General features: G+C 39.1%; 1 protein-coding gene across 1 annotated transcript; it reads right to left on the bottom strand.

Moving 5' to 3' along the window:
- Window positions 1-2,974: 2,974 nt before the first annotated feature.
- Window positions 2,975-14,075, bottom strand: LOC119075215. Its single transcript, XM_037181600.1, has 11 exons — window positions 13,898-14,075; window positions 11,122-11,522; window positions 10,875-11,063; window positions 10,296-10,818; window positions 10,044-10,229; window positions 6,399-6,626; window positions 6,192-6,331; window positions 4,988-5,156; window positions 4,048-4,924; window positions 3,345-3,682; window positions 2,975-3,283 (listed from the first exon to the last, which is right to left on the bottom strand). The coding sequence occupies exons 1-11, from the start codon at window positions 13,971-13,973 to the stop codon at window positions 3,072-3,074; spliced, it is 3,339 nt and encodes a 1,112-aa protein (XP_037037495.1). The 5' UTR covers window positions 13,974-14,075; the 3' UTR covers window positions 2,975-3,071.
- Between the last annotated feature and the right edge of the window lie 5,852 nt (window positions 14,076-19,927).

Below are 19,927 nucleotides of genomic sequence, written 5' to 3'. Positions count from 1 at the left end.
GTGTGAGGTATGTCTGAACAGGTAATCTCATAGAGAATCCATTGCAGAGAAGTTTGTTGAAAACGAGTTGAAACGAGCCGTCAGAACAGTCGGAGCGTTTGCTGCGACTGAGCCCCGTACAAACCCGTACATCTATTGCGTATGTGACCCTAGTTCGTCCGTCGCCCTACTCTTACCGTAAACCTACTGCGCCCGTAAACGTCGGTAAAGTAAAATTCTTATGAAATTTGCACGTCTTAAAAATTGCGCATAGCGCAATTACGAAGCCCCGTACGACGTTCCTTTTAAATGTAACACAAATTTCGAATTGACCTAAAATTTTAATTTATTGAGTATAAATACAGATAGGGCCTAGTATCGGCCCCAGTCCGAGGATCCAAATTTAATTTTTTTTTCAACTATTCGGTGTTCGATTACCTTCCAAATGAAACAAAAAATACGAAAAACGGATGAAATTTGCTCGAGTTATATGTAAAATACACATAGGGCCCTAGTAGCGACCTTAGTCCAAGGACCCAAAATTAATTTTTTTTCAACAACATTCTATTCGGCCTTTGATTACCTTCCAAATGAAACAAAAATTACGAAAAACGGATGAAATTTACTCGAGTTCAATGTAAAATACACATAGGGCCCTAATAGTGGCCTTAGTCCAAGGACCCAAATTTAATTTTTTTTTCAACAACATTCTATTCGGTGTTCGATTATCTTTCAAATGAAACAAAAATTACGAAAAACGGATGAAATTTACTCGAGTTGTATGTAAAATACGCATAGGGCCCTAGTAGCGGCCTTAGTCCGAGGACCCAAAATTAATTTTTTTTTCAACAACATTCTATTCGGCCTTTGATTACCTTCCAAATGACACAAAAATTACGAAAAACGAATGAAATTTACTCGAGTTCAGTGTAAAATACACATAGGGCCCTAGTAGTGGCCTTAGTCCAAGGACCCAAATTTAATTTTTTTTCAACAACATTCTATTCGGCCTTTGATTACCTTCCAAATGAAACAAAAATTACGAAAAACGGATGAAATTTGCTCGAGCTATATGTAAAATACACATAGGGCCCTAGTAGCGGCCTTAGTCCAAGGACCCAAATTTAATTTTTTTTTTCAACAACATTCTATTCGGCTTTTGATTACCTTCCAAATGACACAAAAATTACGAAAAACGGATGAAATTTACACGAGTTGTATGTAAAATACGCATAGGGCCCTAGTAGCGGCCTTAGTCCGAGGACCCAAATTTAATTTTTTTTTCAACAACATTCTATTCGGCTTTTGATTACCTTCCAAATGACACAAAAATTACGAAAAACGAATGAAATTTACTTGAGTTCTATGTAAAATACACATAGGGCCCTAGTAGCTTTTCACTTCTAAGGCCCTAACTCACGGTCCACTCACCCGATTTTAAAAAACTTTTCTTTCCTGGATTGGTATTGACAATACCTATCATTTGCCGTGTCATTTACATTTCCTTCGTTTATTTTGCCATAAATATCACCAAAAGACCTTAAATCACTTAGGTGGCCCTAACTCACGAAGGGCCGACCCGAATATGCCCATCTTCGAACTTAGCCTCACTATTTTGACTATCTTTCAGGGAAAATTTTTTTTTTTGAAATCGGATTTGATTTACTCAAGATATCGACGTGACGGACAGACGGACAGACGGACAGACGGCCCAAATTTTTATTGCGGATTCGTTATCTATGAACATAGGCAAACACTTTGCCCTTACCGTCTGCTTCGAATTCCATCAATTACACACGGCATCGTAATCCTATAAGCCCCTTCGTACTTCGTACGGGGCTAAAAACTCACAGGAGCTCTGTTTTCGAAGCCCAAATTTGGCATTTTTTTTGTTAGAATGAAAAAGTCAAATGAACAAAAATCGACGAATTTAAGTTAATTTGCTCAGCAAAGTGTTATTTATGGTGAACTATCAATTTCACTAGATTAAAACCTTTTAATTTGCATTTTTTGTTCATTTGACTTTTTCATTCTAACAAAAAATTGCCAAATTTGGGCTTCGAAAACAGAGCTCCTGTGAGTTTTTTTCAACTCGATTTCAACAAACTTCTCTGCGATGGATTCTCTATGGCAAATTTTTAGCCTACATTTGTGCGCAAAAATATTCGTTTTTGGATGATTTCTCTAAACTAAAATCGTTTTTTGAAAAAGTAAAACCAATAAAGCATGCAAAAATGTGTTACTTTTGAAGGAAAAATTGGTTTGTGGTTGATAACTTACAGTAAATTACACATTTTGCAATGTTTTCTCCCAGTAAGTAAAGTTTTGACTCACAAACCAAATTTTCCCTTAGAAGTAACACATTTTTGGATGCTTTGTTGGTTTTACTTTTTCAAAAAACGATTTTAGTTTAGAGAAATCATCCAAAAACGAATATTTTTGCGCACAAATGTAGGCTAAAAATTAGCCAAAGGGTGTGCGCTCTTAATGGAAATACTGTATTTTGGTCGTATAGGTGTGCTGCAAGTAACTGTAAAGCACGAATTTTCCGTGGCCGAACGAACACGATTTCATCCATAGAGTCGTTTTTCATATAAATATTCATGAGGTTATGTCTCTATGAATTCATGCCGCAGTTGTGAATAAAATTTGAATTTTAAGTGAACGAATCGATGAAAAAGTGAATCGACGCTTCCTTGTATGAATTTGAATTTCTGCTGCACTTACGGCGTGGACAACGCCATCATTTTTCACAAGGTTCTGAAAGATCAGGTTCAGACGTTTTCGAGTTGATCACGAAGACGGTGGCATCAAAAATTTTCCTGTGGCGCCAACTAGGTTTGTGAGACTTTATATGACGATTTCAATTTAACAAAAAAGAGAACAGAACCCACAGAACCTTGATTTTGCATACGAAAACATTTCGAAAGTGAACGCATTATAAAATCGGCTGAGTCCTGCAATATTTTTGCATCTTTTTTACCAATTTTAAGCGTTTTCATTTTTTCTTTTTTCTTTTAATCTTAAATTAACAAAATGTAAAACGGAATCTCATAAAAACACTTAAACAACTACACTGCAACAGCAACATATTATCTTCTAAGATCTGTGTCGGAATCTCTTACTGGATCGGTTTCAATATCAATACGTTCAACAAGCTCATTGAATGTAACCCCTTGCGACTTCTTCCGTTCTCTCCGTTCACTTTCTTCGCCAAACGAATTGTCTAGCGAAACCGCATCCTCATCACCGTCTAATAAATTTAACAACATAACTGCTCGTTTCGTTGGCTCATCCGTGGATTCTGAAATGGAGCAGCATTAAAAATGTTTTAACTTTTACTGTCTCTGCCTTTGCAACTGTACCCATTTCGGTTGATCCACTGATGTTCACCGATTCACGCTTTTCGGTTTCGAATCGTGGCATCGGCGGCGTTGATTCGACGACACCGGCGTCATTGAAGTCACCCTGAAGATTTTCTTGCGATGTGGCTGTTTCGTCGATCATTGTCTTGTACTCATACGGACGAATTTTGAACCACCACAGCAGAAATAGTGCTACCACAGCTAGTAAAATAATGCCACTCATAACACTGACAACAATGATCCACACGGTGTATTCGAAATCATCGTCGCTGGTTTCGTCCCAGTCTTCGTATGAACTGAATGTTAATTGTCTCTGGTTCACAAATGGCTCCAGTTGTCTGAAATTTGATTTTCGTCATCACTGTGAGACGATTAAGGCTCGGATCGGTTTCAGGTTGACCTGTTTCAATTCAGATTGACCCGAACCGGTCTTCAATCCGAACCTGAAATTTTTCAGCATGAATCAGATCGGATAACCTGAAACTTTCACCCCAGACATCACCGACCTGATCCATGCTGAAAATTTCAGGTTCAGATCAGGTTCGGGTCAGACCTGTAACTGAAAGTTCTGGTTGGGGATCAGAATCGGGTCCGGTTCGACTTGAACCCGAATTCGAAAATTCGGGACGAACCTGAAGAAATCTTAGTTCAGGTTCGGGTTCTGGTCAGACCGAATCCAACGAGCATTTCTTTCGAGTCATACCTCTGCACTTGTAACGTTCCCAATGGTTGGCCATTATCATCCAGTGCATACACAATCATCCTAAGAGCATTTGAAGGAACACTCTGTCTCTGTCTGGAACTAATCGGAAGGTATGGAACAGCAGCCGAATGAAGAAGCAACATTTTTATTGAACTCTCCGCATTCAGCTGTTCAATCACACCGTCCGCCGTCGAGTTAAGATTGTCGTCTCTTAGGGTGACAATAGTCAGGTGCTGCTCTTCCAATTTCCTCACGTACAAAGCATGCGACGTCGACAGTCCATTTCTGGCACCGTAATTGTCGGTGGCATAAATCATTAATTCAACCGAATTAACGTTAGACCATCCATCGCTCAACGGTGTGATGATGCCACTGTCCGGATTGATTTGGAAATAATTGTTTTCTGCCAGGGAATATCTGATTCTAGCATTATCGCCAGCATCGATGTCTGTCGCATGGATAACCGTCAACTGTGTCGGTATAATGCGATTCGCTACTGCGGTTTCTGGATACCCGACGAACGATGGCGTCGATGAATCGAATATCGGATAGTTGTCGTTTACGTCCTCGATGATTATGTTGATTACCGTCAAATCGGATGTGAAGTCAATGTCATTGGTTAGGGTATACCAGCGACCGTCGCCTATCGATGGATCAATGGAACGGGGTAACGGTGATTTGGTGACATTGATGGAATAGGATCGATGGGGTGCTTGATAACGGTCCAATTGTCTAGCTGCTGTTGGAGTATCGCCATCGCAATTGAGTTTCAGTTTGATCTGAATTTGAGGCACTTCGTACTCGTTGAATATGCTGTCTTCTCTGTCAAAGCTAATCGACTCCAACATATTGGTCTCATTGTTAATAGTGACGTATTCTAAATTGATAATCAATGAGCGCCTTCAGTCATTATATTTTAAAGGGAGTGTAGCCGTCAAACCTTTGTCATTCGGCTGGATACTTCGGATAACGTAATTGCAATCATCAATTTTGCTGGGGAAAATATTTCGATGAATTTCGTTCTCCCTCAAATATTGAATGGTCAGCGACTTTTCGACAGTTTTATTTCCATCCGGACATGTACTGACTAGCAGAACTGTGAGTCTTATCTGCAAATTTTGCATATTTTACTTCGGACACATTTGAATAGTCTTTTACATGCGTTTGGTTTTCCTAGGTTCGTAAGTAGCTTATTACCACCCTTGGGATGAAAAGTGAATTGATTTTAAGAGTGATATTGCCAAATCTTCAGCTGATTGGGGAACAAGCGGTCTCCGATTTCAATGAGTGATAGCTCGTTGGATTCGTCTTTCAATTCTAGGAAACACGTATCTTTCACTTTTTCTAAAAAAATTTATTTTAAATTGTTGTAATGTTGTACGAATGTCGGCCTTGGAAAGACCTACAGGCAGAGTATACGCACCGCTTGGTGCGAGTAGATCCACGAGAGTTATGACTAAAAATAAAATATAGTGAATGTTCGGAGAGTCCGCCTTCTCTGCAGCATCGATGTTCCACGGAACCGAGTATGGGGTGTTGTAGCTGGCCTTTCCAAGGCCGACATTCGTTCAACATTACAACAATTTAAAATAATTTTTTCTAGAGTTATTGTCGAAAAACTGTTTTCGGTACCCTCTGACATGTCTTCACTTTTGAACGCTTTTCACAGAAAACAATTTTTTTTAAGAAAAAGTGAAAGATACGTGTTTCCTAGAATTGAAAGACGAATCCAACGAGCTATAACTCATTTAAATCGGCGACCGCTTGTTCCCCAATCACCTGAAGATTTGGCGATATCACTCTTAAGCTCAAAAGCATGTAAAATCCATTAAATAACTTGGGATAAAAAGTTGAAAAGTTTCTCGTTTTCGTGTATTTATTGACCTCGGCACCGCCTCGAATCAACAAAATTTACATAAAACGGTGAAAAGTAGAGTTTTCGTGTGAATTTTTGCTGATCCGAGGCGAAGCCGAGGACATTAAGCTCACACAGACAAGACTTCATATTTGCATCCCGTGCTATGAAATGGGCTGTACGTGCTACTGAGCCTAAAGTCAATTTACTGTTCATCTCTAGGGTTGTAATAAGCCACTTTCGACTCAGGGGAGAACAAAAGCATGTAAAATGAAATTATTCCCATTACCACACTGGAACTTCGCAAAATCTCATCGTCAACCGAAATTCCAGCCGTCACCTCCGCTTCGTAGTATCCGGAATTGATTTCCTCTTGCAGAAATATCTCGCCCGTGCTCGGATCAATGGTTAGTTTCGTCATGAAGTATGCTGTGTCAACGTCGGAATGCTAAATGTTATGTCAATGTATAAGAATATCGGATAATAAATTCCTCACCATTTTCCGTCGCTATCGAATACTCAATTACGGCATCCGCACTCAGCGACTCGGCGAGTACGTCTCCAATTTTACCGAACTCGTTCGATTTTATAGTGAAACTATAAAACTGATTCTGAAATTTGGGACTCAAATCGACCGCAGGAGGGGAAGGCGTTGTACAATCGGGACAAGCAGTCGTTTCGGGACATTCGGGACAGATAGTGGGTTCCGGACATTCGGGACACTCTATGGTATTTTGAGATTGATGGGAGATTTACGGATTGAATGAGGTATGGGATGGGGGGGGGAAATAAAATTTTGTTTTCTTTCAATTAATCATGGTCTTGTCAAGTGATTGATGAATCATGAATTGATTAAATTTATCATTTTGATTGCTAAGTGTTCGGTTCTTGTATTGATTCTGTCTTATCTAAGAAAAAGTAAATTTAGACAAACAATAAAAGTGGCTTCAATTAGCGTTTTATTGTTGTATTGATGGAAGTATCAGAAATCTAATGTCGCAGAAAAATTAATTCCAAGAAGTATCGACTTCCTTTGTGTATAGTCAGGGCGCTTATGTCACGAAAAGTGGCTCCAGTAGAATATGAGTAACTATATGGAACACAACGTTTTCCCGGCTCCGGTAAACCGGTAGTTCCGGTAATTTTACCGTTATTATGTAATCATAAATCCAAGATTAGCGGTTATTTTTGTGTCTTGAAAACGATTATACGCCATTTAGCTTTTCACAAAGAAAAGAGCTCTCACTCACGAATAAAACAATAAAAAAGACGCGTTGTTTAGTTAAACGGAGCGTAAACGGCGTAAGAGGAAATCAAGCATTAGAGTACGGGCAGACAGACATTTTCATACCGCTGATTTGGCATCTCTGGAAAACTATAATAGGTTTCCCCTTACTCAGCGAGTCGACCTCGTCATGTTACAAACGTTGTGGTAATACCTACAGGACCCTAGTACTTCGTACGGGTCTAAAAATCTTCCACAAAGCTTATGAATAAGAACTACATAAACACTGATGATGACGCAATCGCTCAGCGGATCACAAATTTTACGGAACCCAAGCTTTGGGTGAATATAAGAATTGTTATGTTGCACCAAACGTGACCAACGTTATAAACAAGAATAGACCGGCTGAAGCCTGGTGAGGTCTTTTTTCATATTTTTTTAAATTTTTGTTTACTACTAGCTTGGTACTCATTCAAGTACCACTTTGATATTCAACTATCAAATTTTCGAATTATAAACAGGCAAGCGAGCCGCCTTTTTTATCAGTCGGTGTTCACCTCTCAAACAGTAAACATCTCTACAACATCCGTATTAGTTTGGTAGTCAACTACCACTTTGGCAGTCAACTACCACTTTGGTAGTCAGCTACCACTTTGGTAGTCAGCTACCACTTTGGTAGTCAGCTACCACTTTGGTAGTCAGCTACCACTTTGGTAGTCAGCTACCACTTTGGTAGTCAATTATCACTTTGGTAGTCAACTACCACTTTGGTAGTCAACTACCACTTTGGTAGTCAACTACCACTTTGGTAGTCAACTACCACTTTGGTAGTCAACTACCACTTTGGTAGTCAACTACCACTTTGGTAGTCCACTACCACTTTGGTAGTCAACTACCACTTTGGTAGTCAACTACCACTTTGGTAGTCAACTACCACTTTGGTAGTCAACTACCACTTTGGTAGTCAACTACCACTTTGGTAGTCAACTACCACTTTGGTAGTCAACTACCACTTTGGTAGTCAACTACCACTTTGGTAGTCAACTACCACTTTGGTAGTCAACTACCACTTTGGTAGTCAACTACCACTTTGGTAGTCAACTACCACTTTGGTAGTCAACTACCACTTTGGTAGTCAACTACCACTTTGGTAGTCAACTACCAAATACTCGATTTATAAATGGACCAGCAGGTCAAATAATTTCATCAGTCGTGCATCTCTCGAGTAAGAAACATCTTTGCTGCTAAATAATTTGGAGGTCCAACTACCAACAACTGCCAAACTTTCAAATTGCAATGTCAGCTATGAGCGATCGGTGACGAGATAACAAATAATAATTGATTTGCCTGGTGTTGGTTTGCTCATAGTAGCATTGCATTTCTATCTTTTATCAATCATATTTGATTTGTGACACAGACGGACGGACGGACGGACGGATGAACGGACGGACAGATGAAGTGACCATAATAGGTCTTTTTTTCCTATGGAAAAAAGACCTAAAAATGGTATTCATCCGAAAGTAGGATTCCGTGAGTTTTTCTGGATTTGCATTACCTTCAATGTTTAAATAAACTTTGATTGAGTGAACTTTGCAGCCCAGATAAATGACATGTTGGTACTCCCGTGGCGAGACACCATGAATGTGTATAATGACAGCTGGTTCATCAACAAATTGATTCGTTCTCTCCCATTAAAAGTAGTTGTCATTGCCAATGTTCCTTCTATCTAGGTCGCAGGCGTACCAACTTTTCATTTCTCTGTTTCAAACGAAAAAACTGTTGGATTGAAAGCGTTGCTTCTTTCATCGAGTTATTCAAGTTTTTCACAAAAATGGTAAAATTATCGGATCCATCGGCCTACCGGAGCTTGGAAAGAACAATTTCGTTCCATACTTTTTCTTACCGTATCACCTGGGATAGAAAGTTAAATTTAAGAATACGACGAAATGACATGACATAAGCCCCGGACTAGTAGCTAAATCGATGGAAATTCCTAACTGAATCTAATGATAACATAGCGAGAGTACTCATTACATGTTATTGAATAGACGGATTTTACAAATTTTTTCGTGTCACCGAATTTACGTTCTTTTTATGTCTGCCCCAAGCGAAAGTTGGCCATTACATGACAGTTTGGACCCATGCAAAAATGAAGAATATTTCCGGTTAATTTAACCTTAATGGATTTGTGACAATTAACTTTCGAATGGGACAGACAGTAAACCAGAATACGTTGGATGCTGCTACGTAATTCATTAATTCGGAGACAAGCTTGTGGTACTCGCAAAATCACTCACAACAACTCCTTTTCGTAACTGTTTTTTTCTTCTTCGAAAAGTGTAGTTCGCCTCCGGCTCGGATATACAAACGCTACACTTGCCGGAAAGACAGGCATCGAAGATGGTTGCTCAAAAACACCCACTTGTTAGTTTGCTTTTATCACAAAATTGTCGCGTCACGTAATGAATCACTTTCGCAGCCTCCACTGTAATCAACTGTTCCTAACTTTTGAAAGCACAACAATTAGTCCACCATTTGTGTATTTTATTGTGTTAATTTGTTAATTAATTTGTGTGTGTGCTCATGTCAATGTAAATTTATTCCAATTATCCGAACCATTTTGCTATGGACAAGACCAGTTCGTTGTTTCGTTCCAAATTTTCTCAGTAGTTTCCGTACTAATCAGTGTAGTATGGGCGCTAGTATCTTCGGTTGGGTTCGAATCAACCAAAGTAGTAAATACCGTTGACGTGCTTTCAATTACCTCCAAATCAATCAAAGTCGATAATGTATGCGTACTTTCGGTTGTCCCAACACCAACCGAAGTCGAATATGTATGCGCACTTTCGGTTGTCTCAACACCAACCGAAGTGGAAAATGGGCTTGTGCTTAGAAACTGTTCTGTTATGTGCATACCTTCGCATATTTTCGGCGGCAGTGAAATAAGAACCGCCGTCTCTGCAACTCCACTGACTGGATTGGTTGCGGCAACCACAAACGAATAAAATTCTCTGGTCAGAAGTTCTTCCTCGGCCAGAGGACCATTCAATCTGATCGTCACCACATTCTGTTCGTTTGTCAGAGTGAATGTTGAACTGTCGTCTAACATATGGAAAGTTACAATTAGACCGGGAGATACGTTTGAATCATTTAGTAAGTAAAAACTACCTCCAGTCATCGAAAAAGTTGTGTCCAACGTATACGATTGAACAGACAAAACAATCGTCTCGACAAACAATTCCAATTCTGCATTGATTGAGCCTCGAATCAAGGACTTCTCGAAGCTTGGTTTCGGCGTTGTAACAACCGGTACACTAGGCAGACTAACTAGCAATACCGTTGAGCCACTGGGCACTTCCGGATGATTCGCAGAAATCGTAGCCGTGAAAAACGTTTTTCCAACTAAATTCTCTTCAGTAATGGGCGCTTTTAATGTCACTGCAACTGAGTATGGAGGACGTGCTTCAACCGAAAATAAATCACCATCGGTGCCGCTTAGTGTGTAGCTCAATTCGTCTGAATAGGTATCTTCCACGATAGTTGGTGTTTCACAGGAAAACTCTCCGGTTTCGCTGATGTCTCCGCGGTAAATAGCCTCTTCAAATCTTGGCGGCGGAATATAGGTAGCGTTTCCGTCTGCCACAATGTGAATCTGGGCTGAATCGCCTCGGCTGAATTCGACACCACTATCCTTTAAACACAATTTATGAACTGGCTATCGCGATGCAAACACTGAATGTAACTCACGGTCGCCGTAATTGTGAAAGAGAAATTTTGTGGCAACGTCAGAAGTTGTTGATTCAGAACCAATGTGGCGTAGAATGTTTTCTTGTCGTCGCCAATTCTCTCCGACGTTCCCACATCGATAAAATCCGATGCTGGCGAACGGAACGTGACCTGATTGTGTTCCAAGTCAATGTCTCTCGCTAGCACTTCCTGTATTTTAAGGGATAAAATTTGAATTTGTTGTCGTTCAAGTCAGGTTAAGTCTCACTTTGAAAAATGTTAAATCGAAACCTTTGGGCAACGGCAACGTAACCGGAATCGTGTATTCAGACTCGGAAAACTTTGGCGGATGATTATTCGCACTGTTTATTCCTTGATAAAACACAATACGTGTCGTAGATGGTGACGCACAGACGAATGTTATTCTCAGCTGGATTTGAAACGCCGTTTCTTGGTCTTCGTAACTGGCGAAAGCCTCGGTTGTGAATATCCTTAAAACATCGCCTTCCAAAGCAGCATCAATGTACTGTCGACTGCTACTTTCCGTTGTAATGCTAATTGTATCTCTCATCCGAAATTCAGCTAAGGTTCCCGAGAATGAGGCGTCTATTTTGTCGTTTACGATTCCCCATTCCCATTCCTCGGCAGTTATATCTTCGCTGGTGCACACTAAAATATGAAACGTATTTTAACATGCGTTGCAAAATCGAACGCGATTCATTTGTCGGTCGACGTGTCTGAACTGTTTTAGTGCCGAGAAACTCCGATTACTTTCTTATAAACGTCTGTCCAAGCACACAACGCCAACTATAATGGATGACTGTCTGAAGCTAGATTTATGTTGTGTAGCAAAAAGTACAATCGAGCTAATGAAGTACAAGATTTGGCCGCTTTGAAAAGGTTAATCGAATTAGTAGTGTCTGACGCCATTACGGTGATAGGCACTTGGGCAAATATTGTCGGATATTATCTGTGAACTCAGCGAGTAGGAATAATATTCAATAGAGGATCCCTGATTCTGTCAAAGTCAAAAATCGAAAATTTTTCCTTGTCTGGCACAGATTCTAAACTGTATGTCTTGTATGAGGGACTGATATGCTCTCAGTCTAATTTTATTGAGCCAAACTCTATTTACAACAATCTGCTGCTGCATCAGTACATTGCTCTTAATTCACAAATGCGGTCTGCTACTTCATTTGTTAAATGTTTCGCTTCGCCTTAGAGGTACGGAAAAACATGGAAAGTAGGAAAATATGCAGTTTTTCTTGCTTTCTCGCCAATAGACTGTTGTGCAAGCCGGATTTTCTTAAAAATTAAATATCCCAACAAAAGTCTCAACTGCGTCACACTTTTCTCGAAGAGATTTTTGTTGGGATATCAGTCGTTTTAGAAGTGTAGTCAACACTGCTTTTTAGAACAGTTCTAATTCAAAAAATTGACGAAAATCGAAAATGTAACAAAATTCGAAAATTTGACGAAAATCGAAAATTTGACGAAATTTGAAAATTTAACGAAATTTGAAAATTAGAAGGAAATCGAAAATTTAACGAAAATCGAAAATTTGACGAAAATCGAAAATTTGACAAAATTCGAAAATTTGCGGAAATTGAAAATTTGACAAAATTTGACGAAATTTAAAAATTTGACGAAAATCGAAAATTTGACGAAAATCGAAAATTTGACGAAAATCGAAATTTTGACGAAAATTTGACGAAGAAAGTAACTCTATTTTCAACCATTCAAGAAATAGCTCTAAAACCCTAATTGACCCACCCGTTTCCAATTTTTGACATTTTTTGCATATGCCCCTCTGTTCTACTCGTAAAACTCTGAGACTTTGCCGAAGAAAGTAAATCTCTATCTCTCATAATCGCAAAAATATTAGTCCTTTCATCCTACGCTCGAGTAGCTCAAAATTTGGTCACTCTGACCACTCTAGCTCAACCGGATCTGCACCAATGTTTCTAATTATTTGTTTGTTCGAATCGTGTGACCTTTCATTTGATGGGTCGCACGCCTCTGCAGGTTTCAATACAGCTAAGCTACGCGTTCCCGACCCTCGAAAACCACACTCAGAAACCACTTCGAGGCCAATAAAACAAAATTCTGGTTTTTCCTGGGGTAATGGCGTATCACATTTTCATTTTTATGCCCACCCTGAGGCTCCTGCAAAATTTCCTGGAGATTGGCTGACTAGTTTCCGAGATCGACCGTCGATAGATAGATAGATAGATAGATAGATAGACAGACAGAAACATACAGAGTAAGTGGAAAGATTTTGATTGTTTGGAAAGAGTCAATTTGGTGTATTTAGTATGAAAAATGACCAACTTCAAAGCGATGTATCTCCGGCAATTTTAAAGTTACATAGTCGAGTGATAGCTCGTTTTACTCGTATTTGAAGCGCGAATAAGATAGAAAAGGTTTTGTGGTGATAAAGTCCAAAGGACAGAAACTGAAATGTTCGGCTATACATAGTTGCCGCGTCTCAAAAAAATTTCTTCGTTCTTTTTTTGGGGGTTAGACTGCGTCAAGTCCTCCGCTATCGCTCCGGACATGATATCTCTGAGTGCTTTCGCTCAAATTGTGTGCGATATGTCAAATGAAAGGTATTTTACTTTTAGGAAAGTCTGGTTGGTCGACCAGTAGTTATAGGCGAGAAAAGTAAGCAAAATTGCATATTTTCGTACTTTTCATGTCTTCCCGCACCTCCGTAGTGTTTCGCGAAAAACATTTTTCATTTAGATTTATTTAGACCTTAGGTTTGCCATATGTTAATTACCACCAGGCAAAGTTCGTTGCCTATTTTTGCCCACGTTTTATAGACAACCAATGAATATATCCGTTCCTCAAAGCATTTAAGTTAACAAGTCGGTCTTTGTTGTCGCAATACATTTCTTAATTTAAAACCTGAACACTAATCGATCATTTTATCGTTCGGTTGAACGTTGAAGTGTCTTTATCACAATTCTCTTTCTACACTCAAGCATCTCAGTTCCACAAACACGTCGACAAAATATTTACAATCCACCAAGTCTTCATACCTTGACCACGCACTAATCCAATATAGCTTAAGGTTAAAACAATTACAGAAATCACTTGTAACCACAGATGTTGCATTTTTCAACCCGTTTCCGTTTTCAAATAAAACCTAAGCGATTTACTCTTAGGTGAGATGTGAATCGTTTTCAACCTTATCGAATACTAAATTAGCCAAAGTGATGTACAGCCAATATTATCGTCGGTTATATTGGTGTGAAAGTAAAACAATATTTTCGGGTACAACGTAGTCTGATAAAGTAATCAAAATAAAAATTACCAATTCTGATAAAGCGATTGATTATAAAGTACAAGCCATAATATCAGTGACTGGCTATCAGGTCGCTTTGTAGGTATTTCCTGTTATAAAAATGTACTTCATTCAGAGACGAGAAGTTCATTGGATGTCCTAACCTTGCCTAATCGAATTCACACATTCCGATCACTTATTGCTGTAAACTAATTTATGTCTGTGTGTGCATGGCCTGGTCAAACTAGAATTCCATAAAATTTTGCGAGTTATTTTTTATCGAAAGACAAGCCGTCAGAATAGTCGGTGTGTTTGCTGCGGCTGAGCCCCGGGCAACTCGCAACTCACTACCAGAAGAAACACCATGTGGGGTGCTAGAATTTTGGGAACCAATATGCTAATACCACAATTATACCGAAAGTCCAAAAGGGAACCAAAAAAGCGACAGAAATCTTTCAAAATCTTAAAGTTCAGGAACTGGGAAGATGGTGGACCACGAAGGTCGCTAGCATTTTGGGAAACAACATACTAATACCTCAATAATACCGAATGTCCAGAAGGGAACCAAAGAAACCTGAGAAATCCTTCAAAATCCTGAAGTTCTAGAGCTGGGAAGATGCTGGACCATGAGGAGTGGTTTAACTTTGTGAACCAACATCAGTAGTTCCAAAAGCTGAAAAGCGGTTTTTGCTTCAGTTTGCATCATCTATCATTCTATAGCCCAGTAGCACGACTTACGGTCACTCGGAGGGCTCATGATCCAGTGAACCGATTTTGATAAACATTTTTTTCACGATTAGTGTGGTCAATTTCTCTCACTTGCGCCATTAATAATCGTTGTCTGCTCCATACTTTCGTAAATATATGCGATAAATCATGACCTCCAAGATAGCACTTTTTCAACCATATCTCTGAGCCTACTCGACCGAATTTTTTCATTTTCATCTGGGATCCTACAATTATCACTACCTATCGGGGAAAAATAGTTAAAGAGCGTGGATTTTGTAGATGTATGCAACGACACGAGTCGTGCTTTTACGGACCGAGTTAAGCACACTCATACGAAATTTTGTGAAAATCGAGACCGAATTGCCGGCAGCGCTGTAGTAAAGCTTACTAAAATGCGGCCTAGTAGTCTTATAAGTCCCAAGACCTTCGCACGGGGCTAAAATCATTTTCTATATTGATGTCATAAGATACCAGTTAGAGCTTCTTAGTTCAGTAGACCTGAAAAACCTATTTTTTTCACTTTAATACGAATCGAATCGCCCCTGTCTCACATTGGCGCAATCTATTCTTTTGTTATGGCTGCTCTGAATTATCAATCATAATGTGTCACAGTACTTATCTGTCCAGTTCATAGTCTACATTTCCTGTTCAAGGTCATTCGGATAAGGTTTTACTCCTAGACTTTAGTCTTCAAAGCGACATAGTCCCCATTTCCATCGAAGATCGTTTGCAATGTTTTGCAGAATTCTTGAACTAGAACCAGAACAAAATGTTTTTTTGCGGTTCGCCGAAGTAATGCCATTATCGTCCGATTCAAACACGATAAATGCGGTACAATACAATACAATTATAAATTGGTAATGTAGCCCATTATCAATAATTCTATTATGATTTGATGATAAGATGTTTTCGGTAATTCATTTGGAAAACAGTCTTAATTAGTTTATATAACACGGTGCTTAGCCATTGATCACCGAACAATTGAATTATTGATCGGAATAATTTAAAAGAAGGTACAGTGCAAAGGCAACACGTGCCGTATACGGAAGCTGTAACTTTTGTAGGTCGTTTAAGAGCAATGGACTATTTGCAAAATTGCCTACATTCAGGCGGAAAAATATTAGTTTTTGATGAATTTTCCAAACCCAAATCGTTTTTCAACGTTAAATTTTCAAAATTAACACATTTTTGTCTGCTTTAATGGTTTAACTTTTGAAAAAAGATTTTGATTCAGAGAAATCATCAAAAAACGAATATTTTTCCGCCTAAAAGTAGGCTAAAAATTTGTAAATGGTCCATTGCTCTTAATTTGCGTTTAGCCAACTATTTATCGCCCTGACTATTACTTTCCTAAGTTATTGAATGGTCCTAGTATTTGGTAACATCTCATTATTACACTGGGCCACCTGATTAGATCAAACTTATACCCATTTTGTAACTACTGACAACAGAGAAAAATTAACCTGACTCTATTGGTCATCAAGTTAATAAAAATCCATCGAAATAGGGACGATCACTTCGCAATGAGCAGGAAATAAATTTTTTCAGTTCTCATTGACAAAATGACAAACAATTCGTATGAGTTGGAGCTCAGCTCAAAATAATTGCATTCCCTTTTAATATTACTGTGCAGCTATGGCTGCCAGAGAATCATTGGTATTTTTCAACAACTTTTTTGACTGGTGGCGATTATAATTATTATTCGCTCTGCTGAAGAATGTATGCCATTTAATCTTTCTGCCAAAGGCAAACGGATCGCCATTTAATCCTTTTGTTTCAAGTTTGTCTCAATTTCTAATGTGAATACTACTCAGACCTCAGTAACATCGTTTTGCGGCTTCCGAACCACGCCTCAAACTATGCACATTATCTCTGGGGAAAGTTACACTGAGGAAAAAGATTTGAAAACTACAGCTGCAGTAGGTAATAGATCAGCTGTAATTGGTAATATGTTTGGAAAAATTACCCACAGAAAGTAACGTACTACCTGTGGTGCGTAATTTTGGAAAAAGTTACTAAATGACGGTAATTTTTCAATAAATTACCTATAACAGCCGCTCTCAATGATTACCTGCTGCGGCTAATGTTGGGTTTTTCGGGCAGTTTTAAACATTCAGGAAACGTTTTAAATATAAAAAACGAAATCTTTCGAGAAAATTGGACAACAAAAATTAAGATAAAACTTTAACACGACTTACTTATTGTCTGCTTATCGAATTTTTTAATAATTGCATTAGTGAGGTCACAGCCCTCGTCAAAGTTCACCGAAGTTCCATCGATTCTGAGAAATTTTTCGGATGTCACATTTTCGGCCGTTTATCATCAAACTTTACGAAGGTAATATTTGCTTCGAGGTACTCGACCTCAGATTTCCAACGAGCCCATACACGTCCGTGTCCTCACTATCTTACAGAAATGAACTCCGGACTACTCATTTTTCGTCTTTCGGCCGCTTACCACCAGCCAATTATGGAAGATCAAAAATATATGAAAATGGTTGTGGGGCCTAGGCACCAAGGCCGAACTACTAACTAGGCATATTATATAACAAAGTCCCGGAAAAAATAGCGCCGATTTCAGTCAGTCGAAATTTATTTTATTTTATTGAAAAAAAAACTTTGTCTTCCAGCCGGCTGAGGCAATCTAAGAACAACCGGCGACTCGGTTGGGTGAAAAAGTGTCGGCGGGTCTCTAGCCTGTGCTCGTTGAACCATTTTTCCAGACTTTAGTCTTAATATTTTGATTTTCATTTTTACGTGAATCAATATTGTCGCAATAATATCTTTCAATTATTAATGACACATGACACATGACGTGTTGTATACACAGTTTTCATTTGTATCTCATGTAGGTAATGTTACACCCACAATACAGCTACTACAGGGATGTATATTACCTATCAACGGGAATATGCGTTGTGTAGCTTACATTAACATAAGGCAATTGTAGCATACATGTTCCGTAGCTCAGGTGGATTATTCTGGACTGGAGATCGACCCATACATCTATTACGGTATTTTTTGGAATAACTCACAACTACCTTGATAACGCCAAAAGTCGAGAATGAAACCTCAAAATCTTACAATTCTCGCCCTGAGAGCGTAAGGACCGCAGCTGGGGAAAATCTTTTTACGACGTTCTTTCTCAATTGATTTCAGGAATGTAGTTTCTTCGAAAGGTCCCTGAGATTCCATTTTTTTTTCTTGTCTGAGTCCATTTCGTTCTTTAGCTCCTCTGGATGTAGAGATGGAAATAAACTTTCTTCGCCAACTTTGTTCTCCGCAAAAAACTTTATAACCTTTTCTGTCAGACCGAAGTTATCGAAAAGTGAAGAATTTGTCTAAAAGTATCAACAAAGCAAGGAGATCAGATGAAAGAAAATATAATGTCCAATTGGCTCAAAACATAATTGAAGCTAACTGCAATATGAAAGTCCTACGGAGAAAAATGACAAACGCCAAAAAAGAAATCTTCAAATTACGAGACAAAACCGGAACGATCCAAACGGATCGAAATGCGATACTAAACATTGCAACAGAATTTTATGAGAATTTGTTTACTTCAGCAAGACAGAGTCCAACGGAAGAAACCGAAGATAGACCAATAATAAGAAACGTGGGATCGGAGGATATGCCCGACATAACTGTTGATGAAGCCAAGGCCGCAGTAGCCGAGATGAAAAACAAAAAGTCTACCGGAGAAGATGGTGTTCCAGTGGAAGCCATTAAACTAGGTGGAGACTCCTTATTAAAGGCAATCACGGATTTGTTTAATCAATGTCTCCAATGGGAAGAGGTACCAGAAGCCTGGGAAAATGCGGTAATTACATTGCTGCATAAAAGAGGACACATAACAAAGCTGGAAAATTACCGACCCATAAGCCTATTGTCAACACTCTACAAGTTGTTTATGAAAATCATTACGAAGAGGAACACAAACAAGTTCGACTTCTACCAACCTGTTGAACAAGCTGCTTTCAGATCTGGTTTCAGCACAAACGACCATTTGCAGGTGATGAGAACGCTTATTGAGAAGTGTCGTGAATACAACACAACATCGACATAGTCTTGCTGTTCATAGACTGCGAAAAAGCATTCGATTCAGTGGAAACATGGTCGATATTGGACGCATTAGACGAATGTAGAGTAGACTCAAGGTACTCCAACACAATTCGATATGTGTACAAAAATGCCACTTCATAAGAGCACGGAGAAATTCAGAATTGGCCGAGGTGTAAGGCAGGGTGACACCATTTCACCGAAATTATTCACGGCGATTCTGCAGTGTTTTTAGGAAGTTAAACTGGAGTAAAATGGGAATAAAGATAAATGGAGAGTACCTGAGCAATCTCCGCTTCGCTGATGACATTGTACCGATAGCAGCGAATCTAGGTCAGGCTCAGCTTATGCTACAACAGTTAAGTGAAGAGGCAAGCAAAGTTGGCCTCACGATGAACTTATCAAAAACAAAAGTCATGACCAACATCGGGGACGATAGAGAGATCAAAATTGGTGAAACTGTCATTGAACGAGTCGACAGCTATGTATATCTAGGACATAAACTGAAGTTAGGTCTGGACAACCAAACTGCAGAAATAAGACGTAGGATTGGTCTTGCATGGGCAGCGTTCGGAAAACTCAGACTAATTTTCAAGAGCAAAATGAAACGCAAAGTTTTCGACACTTGTGTCCTTCCAGTGCTCACTTATGGAGCGGAAACGTTAACTTTAACGAAATCATCCGAAGATAAATTGAGAGTGACACAAAGAGCCATGGAACGGAGTATGCTTGGAATAACACTCAGAGACAGAATGACGAATCAATGGATTCGACAACAAACCAGGGTCGTTGATGTCATGGAAAGAATAGCATCTCTGAAATGAAGCTGGGCGGGACATATTGCAAGATGGACAGACGAACGTTGGACCAAAAAGATCATGAACTGGGCGACCATATAAAAGACGAGCTATAGTTAGACCACCAGAAAGATGGACAAACGGAATTAAAAATGTTGCAGGTACAAACTGGCAGCGAATGGCAAAGGATCGTACGAAATG

Source organism: Bradysia coprophila, unplaced genomic scaffold, assembly GCF_014529535.1.
Source record: "Bradysia coprophila strain Holo2 unplaced genomic scaffold, BU_Bcop_v1 contig_193, whole genome shotgun sequence".
In the NCBI taxonomy this organism is placed as follows: Eukaryota; Metazoa; Arthropoda; class Insecta; order Diptera; family Sciaridae; genus Bradysia; species Bradysia coprophila.
Note: the sequence above shows the minus strand (reverse complement) of the source record. Positions and strands in the feature narration are given on the sequence as shown.

Bases quoted from the DNA above. Each gene is read 5' to 3' on its own strand.
- LOC119075215 (XM_037181600.1), bottom strand. From the start codon at position 13,973: ATGCAACATCTGTGGTTACAAGTGATTTCTGTAATTGTTTTAACCTTA. The intron at 11,523-13,897 runs GTATGAAGACTT...TTCATATTTTAG, and splicing joins TGGATTAGTGCGTGGTCAAG to TGTGCACCAGCGAAGATATA. The intron at 5,157-6,191 runs GTAATGGGAATA...CAAAATTTGCAG, and splicing joins TTTTGCGAAGTTCCAGTGTG to ATAAGACTCACAGTTCTGCT.